General features: G+C 41.7%; 1 protein-coding gene across 1 annotated transcript in view; it reads right to left on the bottom strand.

The window, feature by feature from the left end:
- Positions 1 to 19238, bottom strand: part of vegfc (vascular endothelial growth factor c) — a 69966-nt gene extending 50728 nt beyond the window's left edge. Inside the window, exon 1 of the mRNA XM_084005353.1 lies at positions 18954 to 19238. Coding sequence (XP_083861479.1) covers positions 18954 to 19064 — 111 coding nt within the window. The 5' untranslated portion in view covers positions 19065 to 19238. The remainder of the gene's footprint in view (positions 1 to 18953) is intronic.
- Between the last annotated feature and the right edge of the window lie 924 nt (positions 19239 to 20162).

Genomic DNA, 20162 nt, shown 5'->3' with positions numbered 1-20162 from the left:
TTTCTGCTGGCATTTTATGACCGCCTTGTGCTTCTCTGATTTGCAGTGGGACTCCAATGCCTTAACGCCCAATGTTCCGAGCTTTAAAGTTTTCTTGCACAACGTGCAGTTCGCTTCATAAGCGTTTCCCTCCACCGGCTTCAACCATGCACTGAACTGCTCGTTCTGAAGCCACAAATCATTAAACTTGCACTTACCCATGCATGCAAGTGCTGTAATTCGCCTCTGTTTAATGTTTTCTCCGCTGCTATGCTAACTAAGCTGTCACAGAGCTGCACCGAGCTGCGCGCGCAAAGCAATTGTGACCGGGCAGCACAGGTAGCCTACATTTAGTTCCGCCTCGTAGTTAGGTTATAGCGTCCTCAAAAATCGAAACATTTCAAAGCGAGACTGAAGTTTATCCATGTTTTAAGTAAAAGTAACGTCAATAGATTTTTAAGACCTTTCAAAATCGTATTTAAGACCCTTTATGAGATTTTAGGAGAATTTTAGACATTTTAAGGCCTTAAATTGAAATCATTGGATTTAAGACTTTTTTAGACTTTTTAAGGCCCCGCGGATACCCTGTTTAAGAAACATCCTATATGAAGAACAGTACATAGAAAAGTGTTACAGCACATTGATGATTTCTTGCTGTTCAACAGAACGTTTCAGGTAGACATCTCAGGAAAGCAGTACATCTCCCATCTATATACACTGGTGTTCAACCTTATATCATTGAGAAGCTAAATATGCACCAGTAGTTGTTAAGCCCTGCATATGAGAATTATAACATTTAATACCACATTTTCTTAAGTGAAGCCTCTCAGAGCAACTTTCCTCCTGCCGGTGAACGTCTCCTCATCGTTCCCTCCACTGAATGATGGTACAGACACACCAACTCCGGCAACAGACGTCAAGTCAACGGATCCCATTCATTGTCTATGTAGAGCAGGAGCTCCGCATGATGGATAAAGCACGTCGAGTTGACTGCCCTGTCGCCGTATGTGAATTTGCATAAAGTTCGATAGATTGAACTTGTTGGAAACGGTTGGAAACGGCAGAGCGAAACTCAAGTCCCGCCCACTACGCAGGACGTCTATCCAATTGATCCAACTTTAACACAGAACTGCCCACTCGCCGGTTCGTTCAGCGGTCCGTTGCGTCCATATCCGTCGCTGCCGGAGTTGGTGTGTCTGTACCATGAGGCGTTCGGTGTCTGCATCCGTCCCTTTAACGGACAACGTTGCACGGCGTTATTAATCACCGTTAATAAATATATAACCACGGTTTAACATAAGCACTATATTATTAGTTAACGTCGGTAAAAACGACTTCGGTTACGCTCGCTAACCGCTATGGTAAATTACCGTCAGTAGGCTAGCCGGCTAGCAGGACCTTCGATTCATAACGTTAACGTACAATGCCAACAACAATAAAGTAACGTTCATTATCAATACGATTTAAAAGTCAGCTGGAAACATAAAAATCATGTTACAGTATACTTACATGTGTACACGGTTTGTGTCGGGCTGTCGCCAGAATCACCGCAGTCGTCCGCCATTATCCAAAACTTTTCAGATGTCAGACAAGCCGCAATGCATTTTGGGGAAGTTGAGTAGATTTAGCAAGGTCCGCTGTATACTCAGAAATTCTTGCCAATGCAGTATACATCCGGGCATTTCTCGCGTACACAAATTCACATACTATTGTATGTGAACGCACTACGTACTCAAATTTACGTCACAATTGAGTACGAGTAGGACGTTAGTATGGCATTTCGAACACAGCCAGGGAGATGTTTTGGTCCGAGAGGTCCAAGTTTCAGCTGTGTTAATTCAGTCAGGCTGAGTTTCCGTTACGCGTGCCATCCGCCTTTGATCTGACGCCACATGTGACGGGACAATCTATATAGATATAAATTCACGTGTTGATTCAATGAGTTGCATTAAATAGTGTTTGTTGTGATTATATATTGCATTTAAATGTGCCTGGAACTGTGGAAACCTGCCTGTGAGGTCTTGGTGACGTGTGCGCACTGCGCCAAACTGCCACTCCGCCAGCTGTAATTCGCCTTGCGCAAAGAGTAAACCAGGTTGGAGCTGGCGGGCTTTCGGCCCAGTCTCGGCGAGGCTTTTTGCCACGAAACTTCCACTGCACCAAGCTGAATCTGTGTGCTGCCACACCCATCTTGGCGCAGGCGATCCACCAAACTGCCAAACTGACCGTGCGCAAGGCTGCGCTGGTCGAAACTTGCATTACGCCGGCTTCGCCACCCTGCGCTGCGCCACAAAACTAGGGCCCATTGTCTTTATTTAATCTCTTTTTTTTGGGGGGCCCAATTATTTAATAATTTGTTTCATTTACTAATGTTTTTTGGGGTAAAATATTCTTTTTGATAATGATCTGTCAATTTGCATCTTTACATGCATACCACTCCCAGCAGCAGTGTATTGGTGTGGTTCACCTGCAAAATGTCATTACAATAGAAATGGAAGCAGCACGCTGCTCAGCTGCCTGCTGCCACTCACACCTCCTCATTGTTACATCTGGAATTACAAAAATTATTTTACAAAATTACAAAAAACAGATTCCTCCTCTCTGGCAAACACCTAGCCCATCCCTTCTTAAAAATATGGCTCCACGTTTCCTTTGTAGCCTATAAACAAATTGATGTCATCATACGTGCTTGTTTCAAGTTTTACATTTTAAACAGCATGCATGTAATAACGGCCTGCCAAAAAAAATGAAAACTTGTGGCCCATACATGTTTTATAAATTGTAAGACTACCTGTGAAGGTCGCCATGAAGGAGTGTAGATCAAAAATGGATTCATGTCAACAGATGAGATATACTTCAGGAATAAACAGTGCTGGATAGAAGTCATGTCTTGACTGAGTAGAAAGACTGCCTCCTGGCCTCTCAGCAGCAACAATCTCACTTCATTGTGTATTCTATCCTCATTGACCCTCTGTCACTTTCAAATCCCTCCCATTCATGCTCCCACTCAACCCCCTCCCATTCACAGCCACACAGCCTAAAACACAGTGTCAACTGCTGAGGTCTGCAGGTCAACAGCATCAGGTTAACCTTCACATTTCAGAACACTCTGAATTAGACCTCACATAGTTTAGTTGAAAGAGCATCAAGAGTCAGAGCATAGATTAGCATTAGCGTAGCAGTTCAAAGCATAGATAGAAGAGTACAACAAGGTATAGATGTTTCTCCTTTTGGAATATAAAAGGTCCAGATAGGTTTACTGATTTTTTTTTTTTAATAAAAAAAAAACATTGTTTGATGCAGACAGATGCAGTGAGTTCAGGAAGGGAGGTGAAGGCAGGATGACAGAGAATCAGTTTTATTAGCTTGGATTTAGTTTTATCAGTGTTTCAGTCCTTTGAAGGATGTTAAGATTACAAAAAGAACATTGTTGTTTTTTTTCTTCTTTTATCCGAAAGAAATGGATAAATCTGAATCTCTTTATCCTGACAGAGACCTATCTCATGTTGGACGCTTGGAGGATTCTGCACTTACTCTTAAAAGATGCTAAATGAAAATCTATTACCTCCACATTTGTGGTTCCTGGGTCGGCCCGGGTTCCTTCTGTGTGGAGTTTGCATGTTCTCCCCGTGTAAGCGTGGGTTCTCTCCGGGTTCTCCGGCTTCCTACCCTGCCTTTGCCCAATGACAGCTGGGATCGGCTCCACCCCCCGGTGGAAAATGGATGGATGGATGGAAAATTTGCCATGAAATGCGGGGTAACATTTCCTCTTCAGCCACCACAACCAGAGGATGAATGCACAGTCAATAGTCCTACAGAATATAACTGCTCGTTTGCTGTTCACTTCCTGCGGCAGTCGGCTTCCTCCACTTCAGAACAGCTGACGTTTTATTACGTTTGGAGTCCGCTTGTCCACCAGCTTTAGATTTACATTTTCGCATTCTTTACTTCATTCTCAACTTTTCTTCTCAAGTACTGTGTGAACATGGCCTGGCAGTCTCATGCCCTTTTATGGGCACAGGCGGGGCATTTACATATGCTAATTAGGAACAACTGGCACGCTCTTTCAATTTACCAAGACATGGAAATCATCATGATAACAACACAGATGTTTACATTTCAGCAGTTTAAGAATGCAAATTATTGGTGATTGGGACAAGATATTAGCCCCGCTAATCTGAAGTGGCACCATAGGAGAGCGAGGTGTCGGAGTGTGTGTGTTGGTAGTAAACATGGACAGGATTGCACAGCATGCTGCAAATTAGCTGCTAGCCGACGGCTATCCAGCTTGTCAAGATGGATAAGGAAAAAGGATGCTGCTGTTCATATAGCATTGACTAGAGGTCTTCACAGGTCCAAAATCGTTGACCCAATCTGGAATGGACACATGGAAAACCAGATCTAAAATGGCCGGATATAATATTAAATCATAATTATGAATTATTCATGAATAGCTCAGCATGACACTCACTTTACAGATACAGATGTCCAATCTAATCCATTTGTTGGTATAACAAAGGCTTTGCTCTCCCTATAACCCAGACAAAATCCTTACCATCACTCTCTCAGAGTCTCATAACATTTAACAGATTAGGTGCTGGGGTTCATTGTGGTTGTTTTTGGCTCATAAGAAAGAAAGAAAAAAGTACCGGAGTGCAGACTGCTTCAAACTGGAGAAGGAATCACAAAGGATGATTGAGGATCAAGTGTATCCTATATTGGTGTTCGTATGTGTGTATGTGAGTTCTGGACATAACCGACACACAAGAGTAATCTCATTCACCTGGTTTCCATCTACAGCCGTTAGAAATGAACACCCACATACAGTTCTGTAGGTCAGACCTTGTCTCCCTTGGCTCCAGGTGTAGGGTGCTGTGAAGTTTCAACCCAGGCCTTTCCAAGCCGACTCTGAGCCTGTCACGGTGCACCACTACAGGGAAATGCGATCGCCAGGGAGAGGATCCTCCCATACCCAGTATCCGTCCCTGATTCTGGGTTGATTTATACATGAGAGATGTCAAGCAGCAAAAACATTTGTACAATGACATGTTGAAATGAATTGGCCCTCATTGCACGTCCTGTGATCTGACTATTGCACACATTGCAATGTTGATAGACCTAGTAAGGATTATGAATCCCTCTGTGAAGTATCCCAATAAAAAAATAAAACCATTGCACCAGATCTGACTAACATGAGTCTACGTTGGAGTTAGGCCGATTTTCGGCTTCACCGGTCCAGTTCGCTGTACAGAGCTAAACTGATTTGATTTATGCATGTGGTTGAACCGGCATTAATATAATAGAAAAAAATATTAATATATGATGCAGAGCGACTTCGCTTGCAGTTGAAGAGCCGTGTAAACATGCAAAACAGCAAAAGTTCACCTTTCACAGTTGCTTTGAAGCCTCAATCTTATTGGATTTCTGACGCTCATTAAATACGTCACGGCGTCTCTGGTTCTGCAAAGCCAGGATGCTTTGTAAAAGGAGACACGGTTCAGACTGTATGTTTCCCAAACAATGTCATGTTACAAAGTATTATACAATAATGTCATACAAATCTAATCAGTCATGTAGAGACAGACAGGAAACCAGTCTATCACAGTGCTGACATGTAGAGACAGACAGGTAACCAGTCTATCACAGGGCTGACATGTAGAGTCAGACAGGTAACCAGTCTACCACAGGGCTGACATGTAGAGACAGACAGGTCCATCCTGCATGTCTTTGGACTGTGGGAGGAAGCCGGAGAACCCGGAGAGAACCCATGCTGACACGGGGAGAACATGCAAACTCCACACAGATGGAACACTACACCACCGTGCAGCCCCCCATTTATTTATCTTAAGTGTTAAATAGGGATGCAACAATACAGTCAGCCCTCGGTTCAATACGTACTTCTGTTCTTGGGTTACGGTTTCGGTTCTGTTTCAGTACACATTTTGTGCGCAAGGAGAATTTTTTTTTACCAAAGTCCTAGTAAAGAGTAGAAGACATTCAGTTACATCATTATCCACAAACAACGGTTAAAGGGTGATCTTACATACTAGGAATCGATCAAAATGGTATTTTTTCCTTTGTTGCATCTCCATTTACTCTGGAAATGTAATAGATAGGTTCACTTACAATTGATAAATATTTCTTGGCTTTCAAAGGAGACTAACAATATACAGATGCCTTAAGGTTGAGGAGCTATTCCTGATTCATTTTTGGGAATGTTTAGGAAATGACCTATTGGTTGCCTAATACAGTCCAGCAGGCAGGGTAATGTTCCTTTCAAGTTTACTATACACACTGGAATGCCAAATTAATTAAAAAATATATATATATTAAGGGAAATCCCTCAAGACTAAACTAAGTAGATGATCTCTCCTGTGACGGTGGTGTACAACAGGATACTTTAATCCATATGCTCGGGCAGTGCCCACCTCCTCTTTAATTGGATTTGTGGTTCAATTGATAAATTAGTGCCATCGTCTAGTGGGGAGTCATTGTTTTGGCAAACAATGCTGCTGTTCCAGTTGGTATCGCTGTGGGAAAACATGGCAGGAAAACACCCAACAAGTTGGTTTTCTGATGTTACCTGATTATTGCAGCCACAGGGGGCACCAGAGTGGCTATTGACTTTTAGCGCAAAACGCTGCATTTGGGAGGATCTTCCTCAATCTTAACTACTACTACTAATGAGAGATGAAGAGACCGAGAAAATGAGAGACGCAGACAAAAATGAGACTTAAAAAACAGTGTGATCATATGTAGGTCTATAAACAAATGAATAAATACATCAAAAACATAACAGCGGCATCGGAATATGCCAGCTGTGCTTTCTGCATTTGGCTTTAAGTCTTAATGATGAGTTTACCTTCTAGTAGTTCTGTAATATAATCTCACGATCTGCACCTGGAGCTTCGATTAGTCAGTCGGCGCTGCTTTTGTATGAGTTGATCTCTTATATTAAACATAACATTGGTTAGTGTAAGGACAGATTGGTGCAGATTCTCATCCTATAATTGCTACACTAGAGATAGCAAACGGACCAAAACATCATATATCTTTGGAAAGTTCAAATCATGTGTATCCGTATAATGGTCTCCGCATGTCGTTAGGAGGCATAGTTTGTGAGTTATTCGACCGGGAATACGCAGTGTTTTTGCCGCAAATTAGCATGAAAGTCAAAGTTAAAGTAAGCTAACGTTAGCCTCCAGCTGCAGCAACTAAGTCATTTCAAAGCCGTTTTTCTCCGCAAAGCTTTGCCTCACAGAGAACTAACTTATGTCCATGGTTGTCTTTGCTTATTGTTTACAGATGCTTCTTGGGCATTAACCCAGAGATGGGGTCCACGTCGAAGAAGAAGCATGGAGCCATCAATCCAAATGTGAGCACTCTACAAAGAAAGCTTGTTGACTTCGAGTGGTCAGTTTAAATGTGAATTGTTGCGTAGTTTATGTCAGAATGTTCATATTGTATATGTTCACAAGTTGTTGATTGTTTATACTGTATTTTTATACTGTATATGTTTAGAAGTTTTTGTAAATTGGCGTTTGTAAATTCGATAGCGATTAAATATTGATTGATTAATGTCAAACAAGACTGTCAAGGCTGACAGTGGGGATTAAAATGTTTGGTGGTTTATTGAATATTGATAGTTAAAAAAGATTGATTGATTTATAGACAGGGAATGAATATATGGGCAAAATGAAAATTCATGTTTATGTTGTAAAATTGTTTTTATAATTATTACAGTTTTTTACGATTGTTTACACACTAAAATAAAAATTTCCACACAATTTGCGAAATTCTACTCCAAGGAGCAAAACACCTCCACAGATTTGCACAACATTACACACAATGTCCGCTTCACCCTTTTTGCAAAACATTACACACAGGGATTTGTAAAACGCTACACACATTTTCACACCTTAGACACAGACAAGGATTGTGAGGTTACTTCCTTGTCATTACAAAGCCCCGGATTGCCAATGACCACACTAATGAACAAATTGGATAATCACATCCACCAAGTGTGGAAGCACATATGTGCTTATTTGAAGCTCAGGTGTGCTATAAAAGGCAGCAGGTGAGTTCACCTGTCTTCAACAAAAATGGAGGGAGCTAGAAGAAGAAGAGTGAGAATGAGAGGGGGAGCTCAAAAAGGAGATGAAGGCGGTAGAGGAAGAGGAGAAGGAGGTAGAGGAGGAGGCCCAGGTAGAGGAAGAGGAGAAGAAGGAGATAGAGGAAGAGGTAGATAAAATAAATACTTGAAATATTCAGTCTGCAGCATCAGTGTTGTGCAGTGCTTGGTAAGTTTATAGTAGGCCTATTTGTGTACATTCTCCCTATATCTCAAACTAATCATGAAGAATGTTGTGGGTTTTCACTATTTTTTTGACATCTAATTTATCCCTTACATAACAATGTCTGGCCAAAAATCTAGCACATGCTATTTCCTAAAATTAGTTTTTTTACAAATGTGTTTTTTATTTATCACAGCAGTGTGAAACTGGCTGCAATAGTGTCTGATCATTGAGGACTGTGTTGGTTAAATTAAAACTAATAGCATTTTCACAAATATGTGTATATGTTTTGACTGAAGTGTGTATGTTTTGACTGAATTGTGTCATTTTGCAAACAATCTAGGAATTATGCAAATTGAGTTTGGTGTTTGGATAATTGTGATTATATTTTGAAAAAAAGAACCCGGTTTTCAAAATTGCCTGTAAACAATTGAAAAAAACTGTAAAAAGTTAAAATGAGTATTGTCTTTTTTCCTTTGTTCTTGTTTTGACTTTTAATTTAGCAAATCCAAAGCATGTTTGAGTGGTAAAATCACAGTTGAGTCAAATTTGCAATATTTTACTGTATTATTTAAATTGTAAATTAACAGTAAATTAAACTGTAAACATACAGCAAGATACTGTAATTCCACAGCTACCTACTGCTATATCACAGTAATTCCATGGGCCAGTATATATCTGTAGTTGCATTGTATTTTACTGTGAAATATTTACAGTACATTACTGTGAAATATTTATACAGTTTTTCCCAATTGTTTACACACAAATACTGGTACTTGAGACACAATGACCACAACATGCAACTCATGCACCAACACCCCTGAACTAGCTCTGCTAAACTGCAAGCACAATTCCTGCTTTACACTCAAATTGCAGTTTTAAAACACACTTTTTTCAAAACACTACACACAATCCTCTGCATTTGGCACAATTTTCATGAAGAAAATCTCTTGTTTTCACAAGGAACACACTGCCATTCAAAATTCTAAAGTTAATTTCCCTACTATGCACACTGACTCATCACATGGGAAAACACCTGCAACACAGTTTTACAATTTGCAATCAGAGCATTAGCATAAAAGTGCAACAGGTGAGCTCTTCTGTTTTGGAGCAATGGATGCCAACATTGGCAACAGAGGCAGAGCCAGAGGAGTGAGAGTACGAGGAGGAGCCTAGCATGGATTTTCCATGCTAGGCGATATTTCCCCCGCTGCTTGGCCATCGCTTGCATTGCCTGTGATGTGGATAAGGTGCTGTGGCCAGACCGAAACAGAATGATGTGGGATAGTTGTTTTGCTTTTGTTTTTTTTTGTAACTGTATACAGTAAATTCTTCTGGTTTTGTATGTAGACCACTGTATATGCAACTTTGTGTTGGTTGGGATGAAAACTATACATTACAGTATTCTTGTGGGAAAAATAAAATATATAAAAACAATATTCTAAAATATTTTACAACACATTTATGTGTACTGTCTGTAGTGAGTGTAACACTGAACCAAAAAAGGCCTAAGTCATTATGGTAAATGGAGAAGAAGTGTTCATCGTGTTTTACATTGAGCACATCAGTGTTCAACTGGTTCTTATACATGTCTATTCATATGATGGTTTGTGTGTCATTTGAAAACAAAATACCATTTTGAGAAGAAATAACATTGTTTTGAATGTAAAGTTTCATTTTGCAGGAGAATTGAGGGGTTTTGCCCATTGTGTGTGTGTTTTTTTGATTTGTGTGTAGAGTTCTGAGTATGAGGCATGCGTTCAGAAAATGTGTGTAAACAATCGAGAAAAACTGTAATAAATTACTGTGAAATAACTGTAAAAGTAATGCAATTTACTGTAAATTTACAGCAAAAACATTTTACAGTGTAGTCTAAGTTGAATCTGAAGGAACTTTGTACATATTTAGAATGATATTTAAAGTTAACATGGTTGGTACTTTGAGCTGATGAACACATCGCAACACTCAAACAGAACAGTGAGACTGAGCTGGACAGTCCACGGAAATATAACAAATATAATATTGCTAATTACACACCAGATTCTTCTGCTGACTCCATGGGCGACAGATAAAGACAGACAGAAGGGCAGAGAGAGAGAGAGAGAGAGAGAGAGGTGAGTTGTTGGGTAAAAATAAATAGAAACTCGGATGACAGATTATGTGGTGACTTGGTCAATATAAAGGCTGAAAAAAGAAAAAGAGCACTGATCTTGCTTTTCTTAGTCATCTTCATCATGCTGAAGTCAGCGTGATGGAGCAACAGAGTGATGTCATGCTGGCATTGTGAAAGGTATTTCACCACCTCTATCTGTCTTGAGATTTACTTTCCCGCTAGAAACCATTATCACTTCAAACCATCATTGACATTAAAAGATAACAGTAGTGTTTGACTTGGTGGGAGGTTTTTCATCCCAGCTTAGGAGAAAGACGAGTGCCAATTTTTAAATGAGCTCAGCAGGAAATACATTTAGGATCCACGCAGACTATTATTCTGAAAAAATAAGCCAATGCTGAAGGTCCTTAAAGCTACATTCTCTCTACTGGCCATCAGGGTGTGACTCCTCTCTGATTGTATAGAAGTTTATGAGAAAATTGTCCTACTTCTCTCTTGATTTATTGGGCCCTAGTTTCGTAGACCAGGCGCAGTCAGCTTTCAGCGCACCTGCGCCACGCCGACGGGGTGTGTCCGCCTGGACTTTGCAAGTTTCGTGCACCGCGCAGGCTCGCGCAGGCACACCTCCCGTCACTCCCACCCGCGCAAGTGGGAAAGAGGGAGGAGAAGAAGGCGTGAGTGGGAGACGAGGCGTGGACTGGGATTAATACAGCCGATTCAGATCTTCACCAATCAAATGAGCTCCTCTCCTCTCCTTTAATGCGTTAGGGGAGGTTCAGTGCAAGTTCCGTCATTTGACAACCCGATGACAGAAGCAGCGCCGCCGCTCCCACCACGCGCATCACGCGCTGTGCGTGCGTATCATAATAATAACAATGCAGATATTATAAAAAACAGGAGAGAGAGAGGGAGATGTTTTGGTCCGAGAGGCTGAGTTTCCGTTACGCGTGCCAGTCGCCTTTGATCTGACGTCAGATGTGACGGGACAATCTATATAGATATAAATTCACGTGTTGATTCAATGAGTTGCGTTAAATAGTGTTTGTTGTGATTATTTATTGCATTTAAATGTGCCTGGAACTGTGGAAACCTGCCTGTGAGGTCTCGGTGACGTGTGCACTGCGCGCAGTAAGCCAAACTTCCACTCCGCCAGCTGTGATTCGCATTGAATGAATGGACTTTATTTACGCCTTGCGCCGAAAGTAGACCAGGTTGGAGCTGGCGAGCTTTCAGCGCAGTCTCGGCGAGGCTTTTTGCCACGAAACTTCCGCTACGCCAAGCTGAATCTGTGACGCCTCCCCCTGCTGCGCCGCCACACCCATCTTGGCGCAGGCGATCCACCAAACTGCCAAACTGACGGTGCGCAAGGCTGCGTGGGTCGAAACTTGCATTGCGCCGGCTCCGCCACCCTGCGCCGCCCTGCGCTGCGCCACAAAACTAGGGCCCATTATCTCAGTAAACATTGTAAACATGAGTTTATGGTCTCAATCTCTAGTTTTAAGTCTTCTTCAATCCAGCATGATGTTCATTTAGTACATTATGGTCCATTTATGGTCCAACAGACTAGAAAGCAGGGGATGTTTTAGGGGCAGGACTACTTGCTGATTGACAGGTCCCTTCCATGCTACCAATGCATCTACTAAGACTTTAACACTTTGCTGTAAAGTTGACCTTGAATTATGAAGCTAACTTTGTTAAGAATCCAGATGGATCCAGATCCAGTAAGGTTGCTGCTTGTGGTGCTGCTGCTTACTCAGATCCACCTGTCGCTCCTCCAAATATGGTCACTACCGTTCACTCGATGCAAAAGTTGCACAAACATGTTGACGAACTTGAGGCTTCAAAATAGGGTTGCAGCCATATCCCTTTTCATGATTTATCATTTATTTATAATTCCATAAGCATTTCCTACTTACCGTTTTTTTTAATATATATATATATATATAAAAAAATAATAACAAACAGTGCATGCGCATCTGTTTTCCTGCTGGACTACCTTGTCAGACTCCTCAGACTCCTCCCCGGGGGGAACGGAACGATGTTTATATTTATTTCAAAATCGCGTTGAAAAAAAAAAACAGAATCAATTTGTGGCGCTCGGTGTTGATTCTGTGGCGCTGCACCACACATCTATGTATGGCAAACACTGTACGTGTTGCGCTTACAACTTTAATTGCTAACGAACAAACATTTAAACGTCCACCATAAAATGCAGAATAACTTTCCACATCCCAGCTCTGTGTTGTCTGTCCACTTGGTTAACTCCGACTTAAAGACACACACTCACCCCGATCTGACCCTATGAACACACACACACACACTCGCGGGGCTGACGGAAGTGAATATGTGCGTGAGATAAAGGTGCTGACAGGGTCAGTCTGGCATCTACAGTTATTTGGCAAATATGTTTGATAATTTATTTATCGCAATCATGACTGCATACTTAAGTTAACTTTGTGAAGCCTTCCTCCACCACTAACATGTAATCTAACGTGCTTTAGTTGTATAACATAGTTTTATATACTATTTTTCTATCATTTTCATCATATTATAATTCTGTTAATTCATTAGATTCAAGCAAGCTCTGCAAAGACACCAGTTCCTGCACTGAACAGCTTTCTGATTTATGTATTTTCAAAAGGGAGACTTTGTACACATTCTTCTGAAAAATAAATCATTTGTTTGACCCAAAAAGCCCCTCTTTCATTTATCCAAGGGTCATTGTGACTAAATTATAAAAGTAATAATAATAACGATAATAATAACAATGTTGAAATACCGTATATTGTGAAATTACTGAGATGGTTATCATACTGCAAACATCTCATACCGTTGCAACCCTACTTCAAAACCATAGTCCACAAACCAATGATGGACCAAAAGTCCAACTGTGAGTGCTCCACTTCCTCGGCCCTGGCACGGTAGGAAGAGGTGAGCTTCAGCACAGTACAGCACAAGCACGGGTACGCAACATGGTCATGACGTGTAATATATATATCACTATTTATTAATTTACTTTCTGGCTAATTTAGATAGAAGTATAAATGATGCTTCGTTATCAGCCAATGGCATCGATAGCTTCCTCCTGGAAATACCTTGTGATTTCACTGCACTGCACAGTCGTATGGGTATGGGAGTATCATGTCTCTTTCTACCTTTTCCGAGGAGAACTCTATGGTTTGACTAGTTAACTGCTTCTACTCAGTGTCAGTGTTCTGAATTGATATGATTGGTCAAAACAAGGTTACTATTACGTGATGGACTTCCTAGATGTTACGTGTATGCTGTGCATGCAGAGACCTGGGCATTAACATGTTTTTTTTTTCATTTGTGTGTCTCCACAAAAGAACAACCCAGTTTAGATGAAAGAACAACCCAGTATCTCCATGAAAGAACAACCCAGTATCTCCACTAAGAACAACCCAGTTTCTCCACTAAAGAAGGAAAGGCGATAGGAGAAATCAAAAGGATTTGCTCAAAGAATCTGACCAGACTTTCACTAAGCTACGTCATTATAACGCTGCTGATGAGTGACAGCTGATGATCGGCACTGGCGAATGACGTGGGTGTGCGGTGGAGAAACTACAATAATGGACGACAAAAAGCGCATCGTCCACTTCTCCCCATGTTGTGGTTTTATAAACAGCTCGTTCACTGACCAGCTTCAGCGCCTCCTTCCTGTTTGACCGTTTAGTTTAATTTCTGTCAAACATTTGTAACATGATTTAAATAAATAAAAAATACCATTAAATTATTATCCTCGAACAACCCAGTATCTCCACCACCTGTCGGTCACTGTCGAGGGCATCACAGCATTGCCTTTGACAACTGTGAGGAACCTGGGTGTAATCCTCGATGACTAACTATCCTGCACCCCCAACATCACTGCTGTGGCCCGATTCTGCAGATTTGCCCTCTACAATATCCACAGGATTCGGACCTTCCTCATAAAGGATGCAACGCAACTCCTGCTACTACTACTGCAACTCTCTCCTGGCCGGACTCCCGGCCTCTGCGATTAAACCATTGCAGCGTATCCAGAACGCTGCAGCACGCCTTATCTTCAATCTACCCAAATTCTCCCATGTGACCCCCCTCCTCCATGACCAAGGCTGTACTGGCCATCGGGCATTTGCCCGAAGGGCCGATGGCGATTTTGGGCCGAGCCTTTTTTTTTTTTTTTTACTAATGGTATTAGTGTTATTAATGGTATTAGTCGTGATACCTATTCAGTGTTTCCCACACATTGAATGGACTTAACTAGCGGCTCTAATGATAGGCCTAAACAGGAGGGGAGCAGCGCTTATTATAAGGGGAAATCCTCGCGGCTGGTTTGGTTCATCAACGTTCTGTTTTCCCCCGTCGCCATGGCAAGGCGTCCCCTGCGCCGACCCCCCTTAGCTGCGCGAGTTTGACAGTGCGTGCGCGTATGTCAAAACCAAAACACCAAGGAAGGCTGAGGAATAGTCTCCCACTTATATTAATAATAATAATAATAATAATAATAATAATAATAATAATAATAATAATAATAATAATAATAGTCATAATACTAATAGTATAAAGCAGCCATCCCCAATTAGCGGCCCGCGGGCCAAATCCGGCCCGCAAGAGCAAAGTGTCTGGACCGTGCGGACCCAGTGACACTATGCAATAACCTGCCATAAGGTGAAATAAAGAGTTCTGTAAAGTTGGAAATATATTCACAGATTCGGGATCAATAAATCTAAAGAGAAACGTTTTCAAACACAAATGATGCCTCTTTCCCACCGTAATATCATAGACTACGAGCTACAAGGACCAAACCCAGATTTTTTACATAAATAAGCCGTCCGGTCTGGACGGAGAACATTGATCTATATGCGCAGCCGGCAGCCGGGCGAGTGCGCAGGGACCGTCTGCAAATTACAAGACAAAAGCAAGACGCTGCAAACAAAAAACATTAACTCCACTGTTATACAATATTTTTTTCCTCCTGTGCACCACTTGCTGTAGTGCTGTTTTTTGTTGTTGATCAAAATATTCTCCAGGGGCATTTAAATAAATAAATCGTTGATATTGGACTTATTTTCATTCAAGCATACATTTTTATCTGTCCCTCAACACAGGCTAAGACTACTACTACTATCTGCTACTACAACCAACTACCACTGGTAGTACTAATCATTACAATAATAATACTTCAAATAATAGCAGCAACAATAATAACATTTGCACATAAAATAATGTTTAGTGATCCAATGAAAAAAAAAACGACAATTTGGCCCTCGACTTGGCAACCTGGGGAACCCTGGAATTTTTGTTTTCATTTTTTCTTACCCCATTTAGTATGTCAACATTTCGTATTAGTACCAGCAGTTTGTAAGAAATTGGTCAGTAATTGATGTCATATTTTGGTTCTCAAAATTCACCAAATTGATGCATTAAAATGAAATCTATTAAAATGTTTCTCCCGGGGGGGCATGCCCCCCGGACCTGTTGCAGCACGCATCCAATTCAAGACGATGACACTGGCCTTCAGGGCCATCAATGGAACGGCACCCATCTACCTTCAAACACTGGTCAAACCTCATGCCCCGAAGCGAGCACTTCGCTCCTCAACTTCAGCTGGCCGGCTGGTACCACCATCGCTGAAATCAAACAAATGTCGCTCAGCAAAGTCCAGACTCTTCTCTGTTCTGGCGCCTCAGTGGTGGAACGAACTCCCGACCAATGTCAGGACAGCAGTCACTCGCCATCTTCCGAAAAAGGCTCAAGACTCACCTGTTCAGACAGCATAACCCCCCCCCCCCCCCCCCCCAAAAAAAGCCCTTCCATGTTCTTACCTATAGCACTTTGATCATAGCACTGTTGTTCTTAAGGTATGTTTGCTGAACAGCTACTACTTTACTCAGACAAGGACCTAACACTTGTTTCTATTTTTTCGCTCTTACTTTATTGGCAATGATATGTTGTGGTTTCTTTCTTTTGACAAATGTACTTATTGTAAGTTGCTTTGGACAAAAGCGTCTGCTAAATGACCTAAATGTAAATGAGACCTGTCTGTCTCTACATGGCAGCCCTGTGATAGACTGGTTACCTGTCTGTCTCTACATGTCAGCCCTGTGATAGACTGGTTACCTGTCTGTCTCTACATGGCAGCCCTGTGATAGACTGGTTACCTGTCTGTCTCTACATGTCAGCCCTGTGATAGACTGGTTACCTGTCTGTCTCTACATGTCAGCCCTCTGATAGACTGGTTACCTGTCCAGGTGAACCCTGCCTTCGCCCAATATCAGCTGGGATCGGCTCCAGCCCCCCACGACCCTGAATACAGATAAGCGGTAGACGATGGATGGATGACGATAATCTGTTTAATGGCTGCATTTTTCTTCGGAGCATCTTTGAGGACTCTATAAAATATATTCTATAAAAAATGAAGATTATCTTCTTTGCATTCCTATTTTGACAACAAGACATTTTGATTGAGGAACATGTCGTCTGCTTCCACGGTTTTCTGCCACCACAATGCAACGACAGCGACGGCGTGAAGATATAATGGCATGCATACCTACAAGCATCATATACTGGCTCACATCACTTGTTAATTTCTGTGTTTAGTTGCAATATTAATCACAAAAGGAAGAAAATGTAGAGGTGGTGTTGTCTTGAAACAGAGATTTTCCGCATTTAACTGAATAAAACTGAACTCAAGTGTGGTAAGCCGATTAAATGGTTGCTTGGAGGCCTCGTTCCTACAACTGCGTTATCTCCAAAGTTGGTCTTGGTTGTTACTTGAATTCTTCACTGTGAGAACTTTAAAGGTGGAAGACAGGAGCTGAGGGGAAAAGGCTCATCATCCCAATTAAAGTCTACTGTGATCAAATGGCTGAATGTTACTGCTTAGCACTTATCCCCCCTCACACACACACATGCACACACACACACACACACACGCAAACACACGCACACACACACTTGACCTCTGCCACCTGCATTCATTGGCTCTTTTCTCTGGCTAATTTGAAAACACTCCTTCCTAATCCTCCCCCCTGGTAAAAAATGTTGACCGCCCTCCTCACTGTTTGCTTTCCTCTCTCATCCACTCTTTCTATAGCGATCCAGTTCAATTCAAATCCACTTTGCTGGCACGGCATTAAAGAAAAGTACATTTCAATGGCGTACTACCTCGTATTATGAACGTTGACAGATGGATAATGAGCATTTTGTAAAAGTCAGAAAACATAAGCGTTGCCAAACTTTAAACGGCTAGTTTATAACAAAATCAGTGTTTGCATGTGTATCTGCCTGTCCTTGACCTCTCGGATCCAGAGGCTCAGCAGAAACAGCTCAGGGTAAACCTTTGATATCCAGCACACCAGAACACATGATTACAATCGGTTAGGAAAACACACTGAAAGAGATCTGGCTCCTCGTTCTGAGCACTGACCGTTACTAACGCGCCTTTTGTTTCCGTTCATCCAGAGCCACACCAGGGGAATAAAAGTTGGAAAGTGCAGCTGAGATCAAATTGGACCAAGTGTTTTCTGTCTGAACAGCGAAGCACCATTTGGTTCCTGTGAATTTCCCTTTTCCAGCCAAATTGGTCTGCATTAACTGGGTGTACACGCAAATTTTTGTAGGTCAGCTATAAATAAAGCATCAGCTATACATTTTTGTGGTCACATTGGTTTACTTTCACAGCCACAGAGGGATCATTGCAGGGCGACAATTCAATTTGATTTATATAGTGCACACAATTCTAACAGACTCTATCTCTGGATTCTGGTGTGAAGCTGTTAGTTTTGTGAAGTTTGCTTCATAATTCAAGGTCAACTTTACAACTAAATGTTGAAGTCATCTTAATGGCTAACTGCATTGGTAGCGTGGTAGCAACCTGTCAATCAGCAGGTAGCCCCTCCACTAAAGCATCCCCTGCTTTCTGGTCTGGTGGACTCTAAATGCACCATAATGTACTAAATGAGCATCATGCTGGATTGAAGAAGACTTTAAACTAGAGATTGAGACCATAAACTCATGTTTACAATCTTTACCCATGACCAGTGAACTGAACTGTATGAGTTGGAGTGGAGTGTGTTATGTCAAGATTTTTTAAAAATCGTTTTTAAATAGTTCATAGACTTTATCCAATATTATATGTGCCCTGACCCAAGATGAATGACATCATTAGGATTCATGCCAACCTCTGCAGGTGGGAGTTCAAGTGGTTTTCCTTTCCATCTCTGATTCTCCTCCTGTGTTGGTTTTTAATAAAGGCATGCTATTTAACTGTTTAATGTTGAACTATTAAATATTTAACTATTACATATTTAACTATTAAATACTTATCTATTACATATTTAACTATTACATTTTTAACTATAAAACAGCACACCCTCCACTAGCCGAATAGTAGAACACAAAGCCAAAAACCTATCAGAAATATTAACATAATACTGGTGGGACTCGTCTAGTATTACTACCATTACTATGTGGTCACATGATGGACCCTGGTGGTCCCTGGGACCCCCTTTGGAGACGGGATCAGGTGAAATATAGACGCTTCACTTCACTTTGGTTCTACTTACCGGCTCGTCCATCTGCTCGTAGTCGTCCTCGGAGTCGCTGCGGCTGAAGTCGCTGGCCAGGTTGGTGTAGAGCAGATAAGCCAGTAACAGAGATATTCCCAGGAGGTGCATGTTTAGAAAGTCATTCGAGAACCATAAAAAGGGAAATTTAAAAAGCCCTCCCCTGTGTGCGCGCTCCTCTCCTTCTGCTGCTGATAACTCTCTTTCATTTGGCCCCTATCTCTCTCTCTCTCTCTCTCTCTCTCTCTCTCGCTCTCTCTCTCTCTCTCTCTCTCTCTCTCTCTCTCTCTTTCTCTCTCTCTCCTTGTCTTTGTCTCTCTGTCAAGGTCCAGGACTTGTCCCAAGGAGAGCCTGCAGCATGTGTTAATGAAAGCCCGGATCAGTCCGAGCCTGTCGCGTCACGGAGGACCGTTAGGGCGCAAGATTACAGGAAGACGGACGATTGCCTTCAAAGTAAAAGCCTGCAACTGACCACTTCCATGACACAGGTCCTGTAGGCCAGGGACAGGAACGCCCCTTGCTTTGATTGGCTCGTGGCTGTAAAGCAACGCCAACTTTCCCTCCTTGACTACTTTCTCAATGCACAGCTGGTTCTGGCTATTAGTTAAAGATAAGCTTTTTATTTTTATTTACTTATATCAGATACCAACAAATCAAATAATGATATCCAACCAACCCTTAACTAACCAATGACATGGTCATGAGATAATCTTTTCAATGATCAAATCAAATTCCTCCCAATGTTATGTCCCGCCTCCTGTTTCACTGGGAAATACATCACCATACAGAAGACAGACATTTTTAAATATATTTAATATAAAGGACTGTATATATGTAGATATACTGTGCATATGGGCACATGTGGACGCTCACCCTGCAGCAGCAACGCTGTGTGTGGACACGACAGCTCTGTGGACCACGTTTGTCAGAAAAAAAATGCGTGGAAACTTCACCATTATTTTGTAGGCTACGTAAAGCAGAAAAGGGTAAAACATAGTAAAATATCGTCACTTCCTCTACCGGTTGCAAGAAATCCAAGATGGTGAAGGACAATATCGAACTAGGGCTTCAAAACTAGTCCACAAACCAACGGGCGACGTCACCATGACTACATCCGCTTCTTCTTCTTCTTCTTGTGTTTGGTCTGAAGGGAAATAGTGTAGTTTTATTGAGATAGATTGGAAAGGAAGTTTGACTTTTAAGCTTCTT

Source organism: Eutrigla gurnardus (genome assembly GCF_963514095.1).
Source record: "Eutrigla gurnardus genome assembly, chromosome: 3".
NCBI classification, from domain to species: Eukaryota; Metazoa; Chordata; class Actinopteri; order Perciformes; family Triglidae; genus Eutrigla; species Eutrigla gurnardus.
This window is presented reverse-complemented; position numbering and strand designations above follow the sequence as displayed.